The 12,123-nt window shown below is 36.8% G+C and overlaps 1 protein-coding gene across 2 annotated transcripts in view; it reads left to right on the top strand.

The window, feature by feature from the left end:
• The window catches only part of PTPN13 (protein tyrosine phosphatase non-receptor type 13), a 565,956-nt gene that overhangs the window by 295,102 nt on the left and 258,731 nt on the right, over positions 1-12,123 (top strand). For both annotated transcript variants that reach the window (XM_053703380.1, XM_053703379.1), the window contains exon 8: positions 9,943-10,038. In XM_053703380.1, the coding sequence (XP_053559355.1) occupies positions 9,943-10,038 (96 nt within the window). The remainder of the gene's footprint in view (positions 1-9,942; positions 10,039-12,123) is intronic.

Genomic DNA, 12,123 nt, shown 5'->3' with positions numbered 1-12,123 from the left:
GGGATCTTTCAAATGTGGCAGTTACATGCCTAAATTTAAGTTGTACAGGGGGAAATAATGTATTCTCGGGGTTAAGTACAATTGGTGCCATATATAAATGATTTCCTTAGGGTATAAGTTTTTTCTGTCAGCTGAGCTTCAGTTTGCTGCATGCCCCTCTCTCAGTAAAAGGGTTAATTGGCCACAGGTTGTTGAGATCACATATTGAGGTTAAATTGTGATTTATATAACCTTTTAACTACAGACAAATGAGCTGACTACTATACTGCTTGCCCAATCTTGTATATGGTTACTCTGATAATTATTGTTTTTGTGAGAGTTTATTCTGCCTGTGGTAAACTTCAGTCTTGGTTTTGCAAGACACCAGAAAATAAAATCTCAGGAAAATGTCATAGGGATATGAAATGATGTTGCAATGGTGTATAGTGTATCACATTTTGTAGATTTAACAATGTGTTTTACTCATCATAGAATGTATATTAATACATGTTGGCTCCTGTATTACATCCTAATTAATTTTCATTTGAATTGTTTGGTGTTGTGTAGCATAGTTTGTAAACCAGACTGAAATAATGGAAATATTTTTTATTTATTTTTTTGCTCAGAACATAAGAATATTTGTCTTCCCTTTCATTTAGATATGTAAAAACTTTTATTAAGTAAATAAATTATATAGAATAATGAAATGCAAAGCACATTTTACTTAAAATATAGATCATCCCTTTATTACCCATTCTCCGTTGTGCATAACCAACACGGTTATATTAATATACTTTTTACCTCTGTGATTACCTTGTATCTAAGCATCTTCTGATAGCCACCTGATCACATGACATTTTATTTATTATCTATTGACTTGCATTTTAGCCAATTAGTGCTGTTGCGCTGACTCGTAAATAACTCAACGGACTTGAGCACAATGTTATCTATATGGCTCACATGAACTAGCAGTCTCCTGTTGTGAAAAGAAAATATAAAAAACAAGTGATAAGAGGCTGTCTGTAGTGGATTAGAAACGGGCAGAAATTGTGAGATTTAAATGTTATAAAGTATGTTAATATAACAATATTGATTGTGCAAAGCTGAGGAACGGGTAGTAAAGGTGTTAGCTATCCTTTTTAAACAATAACAATTTTGTTGTAGACTGTCCCTTTAAAGGGACAGTCTACTCCAGAATTATTGTTGTTTAAAAAGACAGATAATCCCTTTATTACCCATTTCAAAATTTTGCATAACCAACACAGTTATATTAATATACTTTTAACTATGTGATTACCTTGTATCTAAGCCTTTGCAGACTGCCCCCCCTATTTAAGTTCTTTTGACAGGCTTTGCATTTTAGCCAATCCGTGACTTCTCATAACTAACTCTACGGGCATGAGCACAATGTTATCTTTATGGCACACATGAACTAATGCCCTCTACCTGGGATACACTGTCAAATGCATTTAGATAAGAGGCGGCCTTCAAGTGCTTAGAAATTAGCATATGAACCTGCCTAGGTTTAGCTTTCAACTAAAAATACCAAGAGAAAAAAGCAAATTTGATTTGATCATAAAGTAAATTGGAAAGTTGTTTAAAATTGCATGCCCTGTCTGGAAAGTTTAATTTTGACTTTACTTTCCCTTTAAGAGGGTTTCCCTCCCTCATTTTTATCATAATAAATGAGTGGTTTAGGTACCCTAGCCAGTTTTTCTCTGAAGTAGCAATAAGCTAATTTTTTGCTAACAGGTTCTGTTGAGAAAAAAAACTGCTGTCTGTGGGTTGGTTTCTGTTGCTGTACAATTGTCATTGCAATACCAGGGATTTAATAGTTCAAAAAGAAAATGTACTAATGTGTTTACTATTTCACTTATGTTTTCAACCACTGCAAATGGGTTAAAGTCATAAGTATGCTCCAGAGCATAAATTCACTATTTGGACCTAGCTTAACATATCTGGTGAGCCAATAAAAAAAAAGACATATGCTTGTAGCCACCAATCACCAGCTACCTCCCAGTAGTGCATTGCTGACCCTGGGCTTACCTAGGTATGTATTTAACAAAGGATGCCAAGAGAACAAAGGTATACTTGATAATAGAAGTACATTTAAAACGTTTTCTAAATGTGTATGCTCTATATATGAACGGTGGCATGAATATACCAACCTTGGGTTGTCTACAAAAAAACGATTTTAACAGGTAAATCAACAAAACAAAAAACAAGGCTCTGTTTCTGTTTAAAAATGGGGTGATACTAAAAATGCTAAAAATTCTACAGTATTTTGGGCAATTTTTTTTTCTACGAAATTCCCAGTCCTTAAGGGGTTAAAGATCTATTATAGTGGAAAAATCACATGCTTTTAATTTGTTAGAACATGTAATTTTAAGACTAGCGACCATGGACCTGTTTGTGTTTAACCCACACAAAGGAGTTAAATGCATAATAGAAGTACTGCTTGGGACCTGCTGTACTAATTCCACAACCCAACTGTTTAACATAGAGGTTCAGGGTCACTAGTTTTAAAATAATATGTTCTAACACTGGGGTCAACAAATCTGTTTAAAATATAGGAGCCAGTAAAAAATATTTAGGAGCCAGGCACACTTTTAGGAGCCAGACAGTGGTATCTCTATATAGATACATGGAGAATAACCCAAAAACTTTGGAGCCAAGGGATAAAATTCTAGGAGCCAGTGGCTCCCAGATTCCTGGGTTTGTCGAGCCCTATTCTAACACATTTTATGACTATAATGACACTAATTTTAAATATCAGAATCTGATTTAAAAAATATATAAAATGTTGTTTACGATAGTGTGACATTCGGAGAATACGGTATCTAATAGTAAATGAACTTACAAGTTCATGCTTATAGACTTATTTATAATAATACATTTTAGTACTAGAAAATGAAAGAAAAAAAACACTTTTTATTCTGGAAGTTATGTCTTATGTTTTCATATATGGAGCTCTTGTATATTTTGCTAGTCCTTTCACCTAGCAGTGTTTGATTATTTAAACTGTAGTTGAATAAATACATATATTATTTTTTTTATTTTTATAAAAGTCATATGGTAAGGGCGTTTGGTTACAAACAATAGCATAACAGCAGCTGGGATTTCACTTTGATATATTTTATTTAAAGGGACATTAAACACTAAATACATTTTATAAGCATAATACTGAGATTATTCACTACCTCTTTATAGACATGGGTGCTGCCATGTTGAAATCTAGTTTTCACTGTATTCCAGAGCTGATCAACAACTCTCCTTCAGGTACCTGCAGTAAAACTTGGGTTCCATAATGGCAGCAACCATAATTAGAGGGAAGTACATTAAATGTATTTAGTGTTTCAATTTAATGATCATTGCTGGAAATTTGCTTTGATACAACTAGAGTTAGCCTTGGAGGGGGAAAATAGACATACCAGTTGTTTTACAGAAACAAACTGTTTTCAAGTGTTAAAAGGTTGTACTCATTATTATTAGATCAAACCTCTTTTTGCACCTTGAGGCACTTGTAATGTCTCCTAAAGCCTTAGGCCTAGATTTAGAGTTCGGCGGTAAAAGGGCTGTTAACGCTCCGCGGGCTTTTTTCTGGCCGCACCATAAATTTAACTCTGGTATCGAGAGTTAAAACAAATGCTGCGTTAGGCTCCAAAAAAGGAGCGTAGGGCATTTTTACCGCAAATGCAACTCTCGATACCAGAGTTGCTTACGGACGCGGCCAGCCTCAAAAACGTGCTCGTGCACGATTCTCCCATAGGAAACAATGGGACTGTTTGAGCTGAAAAAAAACCTAACACCTGCAAAAAAGCAGCGTTCAGCTCCTAACGCAGCCCCATTGTTTCCTATGGGGAAACACTTCCTACGTCTGCACCTAACACCCTAACATGAACCCCAAGTCTAAACACCCCTAACCTTACACTTATTAACCCCTAATCTGCCGCCCCCGCTATCGCTGACCCCTGCATTACAGTTTTAACCCCTAATCTTCCGCTCCGTAAACCGCCGCAACCTACGTTATCCCTATGTACCCCTAATCTGCTGCCCTAACATCGCCGACCCCTATGTTATATTTATTAACCCCTAATCTGCCCCCCACAACGTCGCCGACACCTGCCTACACTTATTAACCCCTAATCTGCCGAGCGGACCTGAGCGCTACTATAATAAAGTTATTAACCCCTAATCCGTCTCACTAACCCTATCATAAATAGTATTAACCCCTAATCTGCCCTCCCTAACATCGCCAACACCTACCTTCAATTATTAACCCCTAATCTTCCGATCGGAGCTCACCGCTATTCTAATAAATGTATTAACCCCTAAAGCTAAGTCTAACCCTAACACTAACACCCCCCTAACTTAAATATAATTTACATATAACGAAATAAATTAACTCTTATTAAATAAATTAATCCTATTTAAAGCTAAATACTTACCTGTAAAATAAACCCTAATATAGCTACAATATAAATTATAATTATATTTTAGCTATTTTAGGATTAATATTTATTTTACAGGCAACTTGGTATTTATTTTAACCAGGTACAATAGCTATTAAATAGTTAATACCTATTTAATAGTTACCTAGTTAAAATAAATACAAAATTACCTGTAAAATAAATCCTAACCTAAGATATAATTAAACCTAACACTACCCTATCAATAAAATAATTAAATAAACTACCTACAATTACCTACAATTAACCTAACACTACACTATCAATAAATAAATTAAATACAATTGCTACAAATAAATACAATTAAATAAACTAGCTAAAGTACAAAAAATAAAAAAGAACTAAGTTACAGAAAATAAAAAAATATTTACAAACATAAGAAAAATATTACAACAATTTTAAACTAATTACACCTACTCTAAGCCCCCTAATAAAATAACAAAGCCCCCCAAAATAAATAATTCCCTACCCTATTCTAAATTTAAAAAGTTACAAGCTCTTTTACCTTACCAGCCCTGAACAGGGCCCTTTGCGGGGCATGCCCCAAGAAGTTCAGCTCTTTTGCCTGTAAAAGAAAACATACAATACCCCCCCCCCCAACATTACAACCCACCACCCACATACCCCTAATCTAACCCAAACTACCCTTAAATAAACCTAACACTAAGCCCCTGAAGATCTTCCTACCTTGTCTTCACCATACCAGGTTCACCGATCCGTCCTGGCTCCGATATCTTCATCCAACCCAAGCGGGGGCTAGACATCCACTGAAGAAGTCCAGAAGAGGGTCCAAAGTCTTCCTCCTATCCGGCAAGAAGAGGACATCCGGACCGGCAAACATCTTCTCCAAGCGGCATCTTCGATCTTCTTCCATCCGGTGCGGAGCGGGTCCATCTTGAAGCAGGCGACGCGGATCCATCCTCTTCTTCCGATGTCTCCCGACGAATGACGGTTCCTTTAAGGGACGTCATCCAAGATGGCGTCCCTCGAATTCCGATTGGCTGATAGGATTCTATCAGCCAATCGGAATTAAGGTAGGAATTTTCTGATTGGCTGATGGAATCAGCCAATCAGAATCAAGTTCAATCCGATTGGCTGATCCAATCAGCCAATCAGATTGAGCTCGCATTCTATTGGCTGTTCCGATCAGCCAATAGAATGCGAGCTCAATCTGATTGGCTGATTGGATCGGCCAATCGGATTGAACTAGATTCTGATTGGCTGATTCCATCAGCCAATCAGAAAATTCCTACCTTAATTCCGATTGGCTGATAGAATCCTATCAGCCAATCGGAATTCGAGGGACGCCATCTTGGATGACGTCCCTTAAAGGAACCGTCATTAGTCGGGAGACATCGGAAGAAGAGGATGGATCCGCGTCGCCTGCTTCAAGATGGACCCGCTCCGCACCGGATGGAAGAAGATAGAAGATGCGGCTTGGAGAAGATGTTTGCCGGTCCGGATGTCCTCTTCTTGCCGGATAGGATGAAGACTTTGGAGCCTCTTCTGGACCTCTTCAGCACCGGATTATGGATCGCGATCTTGGAGCCAGGACGGATCGGTGATACCTGGATGGTGAAGACAAGGTAGGAAGATCTTCAGGGGCTTAGTGTTAGGTTTATTTAAGGGTGGTTTGGGTTAGATTAGGGGTATGTGGGTGGTGGGTTGTAATGTTGGGGGGGGGGTATTGTATGTTTTCTTTTACAGGCAAAAGAGCTGAACTTCTTGGGGCATGCCCCGCAAAGGGCCCTGTTCAGGGCTGGTAAGGTAAAAGAGCTTGTAACTTTTTAAATTTAGAATAGGGTAGGGAATTATTTATTTTGGGGGGCTTTGTTATTTTATTAGGGGGCTTAGAGTAGGTGTAATTAGTTTAAAATTGTTGTAATATTTTTCTTATGTTTGTAAATATTTTTTTATTTTCTGTAACTTAGTTCTTTTTTATTTTTTGTACTTTAGCTAGTTTATTTAATTGTATTTATTTGTAGCAATTGTGTTTATTTAATTTATTGATAGTGTAGTGTTAGGTTAATTGTAGGTAATTGTAGGTAGTTTATTTAATTATTTTATTGATAGGGTAGTGTTAGGTTTAATTATATCTTAGGTTAGGATTTATTTTACAGGTAAATTTGTTATTATTTTAACTAGGTAACTATTAAATAGTTCTTAACTATTTAATAGCTATTGTACCTAGTTAAAATAAATACCAAGTTGCCTGTAAAATAAATATTAATCCTAAAATAGCTATAATATAATTATAATTTATATTGTAGCTATATTAGGATTTATTTTACAGGTAAGTATTTAGCTTTAAATAGGATTAATTTATTTAATAAGAGTTAATTTATTTCGTTAGATTAAAATTATATTTAAGTTAGGGGGGTGTTAGTGTTAGGGTTAGACTTAGCTTTAGGGGTTAATACATTTATTAGAATAGCGGTGAGCTCCGATCGGAAGATTAGGGGTTAATAATTGAAGTTAGGTGTCGGCGATGTTAGGGAGGGCAGATTAGGGGTTAATACTATTTATGATAGGGTTAGTGAGGCGGGTTAGGGGTTAATAACTTTATTATAGTAGCGGTGCGGTCCGCTCGGCAGATTAGGGGTTAATAAGTGTAGGCAGGTGTCGGCGACGTTGAGGGGGGCAGATTAGGGGATAATAAATATAATATAGGGGTCGGCGGTGTTAGGGGTAGCAGATTAGGGGTACATAGGGATAACGTAGGTGGCGGCGCTTTGCGGTCGGAAGATTAGGGGTTAATTATTTTAAGTAGCTGGCGGCGATGTTGTGGGGGGCAGATTAGGGGTTAATAAATGTAATATAGGGGTCGGCGGGGTTAGGGGCAGCAGATTAGGGGTACATAAGTATAACGTAGGTGGCGGTCGGAAGATTAGGGGTTAAAATTTTTAATCGAGTGGCGGCGATGTGGGGGGACCTCGGTTTAGGGGTACATAGGTAGTTTATGGGTGTTAGTGTACTTTAGGGTACAGTAGTTAAGAGCTTTATAAACCGGCGTTAGCCAGAAAGCTCTTAACTCCTGCTATTTTCAGGCGGCTGGAATCTTGTCGTTAGAGCTCTAACGCTCACTGCAGAAACGACTCTAAATACCGGCGTTAGGAAGATCCCATTGAAAAGATAGGCTACGCAAATGGCGTAGGGGGATCTGCGGTATGGAAAAGTCGCGGCTGTAAAGTGAGCGTTAGACCCTTTAATCACTGACTCCAAATACCAGCGGGCGCCCAAAACCAGCGTTAGGAGCCTCTAACGCTGGTTTTGACGGCTACCGCCGAACTCTAAATCTAGGCCTTAATTAGCTGTGTCTACCACCCTCTACCTGGCTCATCCAGTTGCTTGATAGATCCGTCACTTTGATAGTGTTTGGTCTTGGTGGAGTTAAGAGAAGCAAGTGTTCTGTTCTCTGCTACATACACCTAGTTTTATTTATTGGCATCGTAATAGTAGATACAGTGGTAAAGTTGTTCTCACTTGCTTTAAATACATAATCCCCAGACAGAGAATGATTTTTTATAGATCATATTTAATCCAACATGTAAAATACATTTCCCATTGTTCTGTTATTATATATAGTAGAAATGATTAGGGCAGATGTCAAACTGAATCCACGTTTACCCCCCAAAAAATATTCCCTATGTAATTTTCAAAGTATTGGTACAACACCCTGAATTCCAAAATCCAGACTTTTTTTCATTAAAAAAATGAAATATATTTATATATATATAAAATAAAATTATTAGAAATTACCATTTTCCCCTCCCATTAAAACACAATCTTCTCTGCCTACATCTTTGATTTGGTTTTTGTGTTCTAAAATGCAAATTCTAGTGTATATTTTTTTTAAACAACAACTATTACCTTTCTGGTTAGATAACTCTACTACCTTTCTGTTGGTATGAGTGCAAAAGTATTAAACATTATATAAACTACCTTTAGTTTGCATATAAGCTGTATTATGATGTGATATGCACAGTAAAACAACTTTGCAGTATACTTTCATTATCCATTTTGCTCCCTTTTCTTGTAACTTAAATGGACAGTTCACCCAAATTTTTCTCCCTTTAAATTGTTCCCAATGATCTATTTTACCTGGAGTGTATTAAATTGTTTATAAGTAGCTCCTTTACTCCTCTTTAAGCATTTAAACATATACTGAAAAAGTTGATACTGAAGTCTAGGCTATTGATAAGCCTAAGTAAACACAGCCAGCAGAATAAATTACACTCCCAGTGGGGTGCAGGATAGTTAAAATGATTGTAAATCCTAGCTTTGTGAAATGCTATGATTTACAATTGGAACAAATAAAATGGACTTTGTCATGAAGTATAAAATACTTCATGCAGAAAGCTCCTTTTTGTGTTGGAAGCGTTCTCCGCACTGAGCTCCTCAGGCAGCCCACGTCAGAACGCTATTTTGCTGACAGGCAACGTTTTCACCTCTTAGCCAATAGCGTGCTATCTATCCGGCTTGGTGCCAGTTAGAACGCACGGCTATTTTCTAAGAGGTGGAAACGTCACCTCTTAGCAAATAGCGTTCAGCCGTGGGCTGTCTGAGGAGCTCTGTAAGGAGAACGCCCATTTTTGGTTTAGCACATGAGTAGCGCTTGCTAATTGGTTTCTAAATGTAACCATCCAATTAGCAAGAACTACCCAGGTGCTGAACTAAAAATGGTCCGGCTTTTAAGCTTTACATTCAAGCTTTTTAAAATAAAGATATTAGAGAACGAAAAAAAAATTGATAATAGGTGTAAATTAGAAAGTTGCTTAAAATTGCCTGCTCTATCTGAATCATGAAAGTTTAATTTTGACTAGACTATACCTTTAAGTTCAACCCATTGAATTAGGCTGTGGTTTAAAAGCACAAAACCAGCTAATATACACAAATACAACTGAAAATGCAATTTTTCAAATATTTTATACTCTGTCTGCAGCTGGTATAACAAGTCATTGAAAATACATTAATGGAAAAACAATTTTACAGTGTACTGTCCATTTTAAGTCTGAAAATTGTAGATGTTCCTGTCCTGAAAGATGGAAGAACACATGGCAGGCTTTACAAACATAAGCTTGCCACAAATCTGTATCTCATCTGGAGTCTGTTATCTTATTATTTCTGCTGATTCCAAAAATTGGAGATTTTTATTAACCGAATTACAGTGACAACTGAATTGAGTCCGGATTTGGTGGGTGGAGTTTTCTGCACTAGTTTTTCAATAGTCAACGTTTTAATCTGTTCTAATAACATTCAGATGCCTAATATATTAATCTGTTAGAAGAATGTAGAAAAATTACAAGGTGTATAATTGTCAAATGCTATATGTTCATTGCTCCTTTAATACTTTTGAATAGATTTGTTCATAATAGACTACATTTGCACTAAAGATTATGATATGTAAACTTTTACTAAATAGCAATATATATATATCAATGCTTTTATTGGTTTAAAGTGATTTATAATATTTACTGTTTTTGTGTTTTTTTAGAGACAGCTAGAGTACCCAGAACTTCACACAGTGATGCCTACAGCACATCTAGTGAAAGCCCCTCTATCTTATCTTCTGATGCAGAGTGTAGGCAAGGTAAGAAGATAAAGAAAATTGTTGGTGCTATTTACTTAAAGGGACATGGAAGACATATTTTTTCTTTTATGATTCAGATAGAGCATGCAAATTCAAACAACTTTCTAATTTACTTCTATGATCTAATATGCTTCATTCTCTTGATATCCTTTGCTGAAATGATAAGCGCAGTAGCTGCTGATTGGTGGCTGCACATAGATGTTTTGTGTGATTGGCTGACCCATGGGCATTGATATTTCTTCAACAAAGGATATCTGAAGAATGAAGCCAGTTAGATAATAGAAGTAAATTGAAAAGTTGTTTAAAATTGTATCCTCTACCTGAATCACAAAAGAAAAATTTGGGGTTTAATGTCCCTGTAGTGCTAACGACGGCTCAGAGCCGTCGCTAGCACTCAACCACCTTTTTTGCAATCTGGGGGCTCTTTCCGACTCCCACATTGGCGATCAGGCCTGTATAGTGACAGGCAACACCGGGGCTTCCCGTTACGTGCGGTGACGTCATGCACAATGACGTGATGACGTCACTGCGCAACTTTATTTAAAATTTACAATACAAAGTATAGGGAAAGGGGGCATGCTGCTTAGAAGCCTGTATCTCAGGCATATAAGCAGCTACAGACCCCCAAGACCCACCGTTGGAAAGGTAACCTTTCCAATGGTATAAGTCATGGGGATCTAGGGGGAAAAAGTCAATTTATTTTTTTTAAATAGTAAAAAACTGAAAAAATAAATAAATCCAGTTTAGCACTCAAAGGGTTAAGAAATAAACATATTAAGTAATATTGGAAGGCTGAAAATCCATTCATGTTTCTTTTAAAAAAATGTCTTTCGACACATACTGTATCTCTATGGGATGATCTAGAATTGAGACCAATCCCTTTGTCCTCTATGTCCTGGTTACTTTTTAGAAAAAACGAAACTGCCCAAATTGAACCAAGTTGCGAAAGCAATGTTTCTTACCATCCAGACTATACCCCATACTGCCTGGATTCTAGTGTAATTTTGGGGAAGATTTGAATTAGTATAACATTGGTTGTTTAATTATTTGTACATTAGATAACATTAAGTAAGATACAGAGAAAGTTAGTGCCTCCATTAAAAATGTCAGGTTTTTTTCTCATTTAGAAGAATATCATTTTAACCAAAACCCTGTTCTCTCATCTTTTATGGATGCTGTACCTGAAACTATTCATAACATATGGGTAGCAACTTAATATGGCTTTTCTCAGGCACACATTTCCTAAAGACCATGTTGTTATAGGCTGGTCTCAAATAAATAAAAAATAAAATCTTAAAGCGTTTTTCTTCCTAATGGGAAAGAGTCCACAGCCGCATTTATTACTTAAAGGGACATTATACACTCAATTTTTCTTTGCATAAATGTTTTGTAGATGATCTATTTATAAAGCCCATAAAGTTTTTTTTTTAAATAAATGTATAGTTTTGCTTATTTTTAAATAACATTGTTCTGATTTTCAGACTCCTAACCAAGCCCCAAAGTTTTATGTGAATACTGTTAGCTACCTTCTCCAGCTTGCTCCTGTTTGTGGAAAGGGTCTTTTCATATGTAAAAGAAGGGGGAGGGGGGGGTGTCTTATTTGCCACTTGCAGTGGGCTTTCCAGCTGCCTTTTCAACAGAGCCAAACTGACAGCTTCTAAGTAAGTTTTCAAACAGTTTTATACTGGATTTTTATATCAGTATCTGTGCATCTTATTCTTTATAGTAGTGTCTATTACATGCAGTTATATGAAAATTAGTGTATACTGTCCCTTTAAGGGAAATAAGAACCTGGCCACCAGGAGGAGGCAAAGGCATAAATACTCTTCCCACTTCCCCTATCCCCCAGTCATTCTTTGCCTTTCGTCCCAGGAGGTTGGCAGAGATATGTCAGAAGTTTTCTTTTAAAATTATTTTACTTTTATTTCTTTTTCATATGTCTCTTATGGGGGTGCTACCTTTCGACATGGGACCGGAGTTTTAAGTAGTCCTTTCAGTCTCTCGTGGAGGGCCTGGGCGAAATTGAGAGTCCGGAGATGCAGTGGGAGCTTCCCCTGCGACACCATCCTGACTATTCACAGCTCT

The sequence above is a fragment of the Bombina bombina genome, chromosome 2 (assembly GCF_027579735.1).
Source record: "Bombina bombina isolate aBomBom1 chromosome 2, aBomBom1.pri, whole genome shotgun sequence".
Taxonomy (NCBI): Eukaryota; Metazoa; Chordata; class Amphibia; order Anura; family Bombinatoridae; genus Bombina; species Bombina bombina.
The sequence above is the reverse complement of the archived record's forward strand: the minus strand, read 5'-3'. Positions and strand labels throughout refer to the sequence as shown.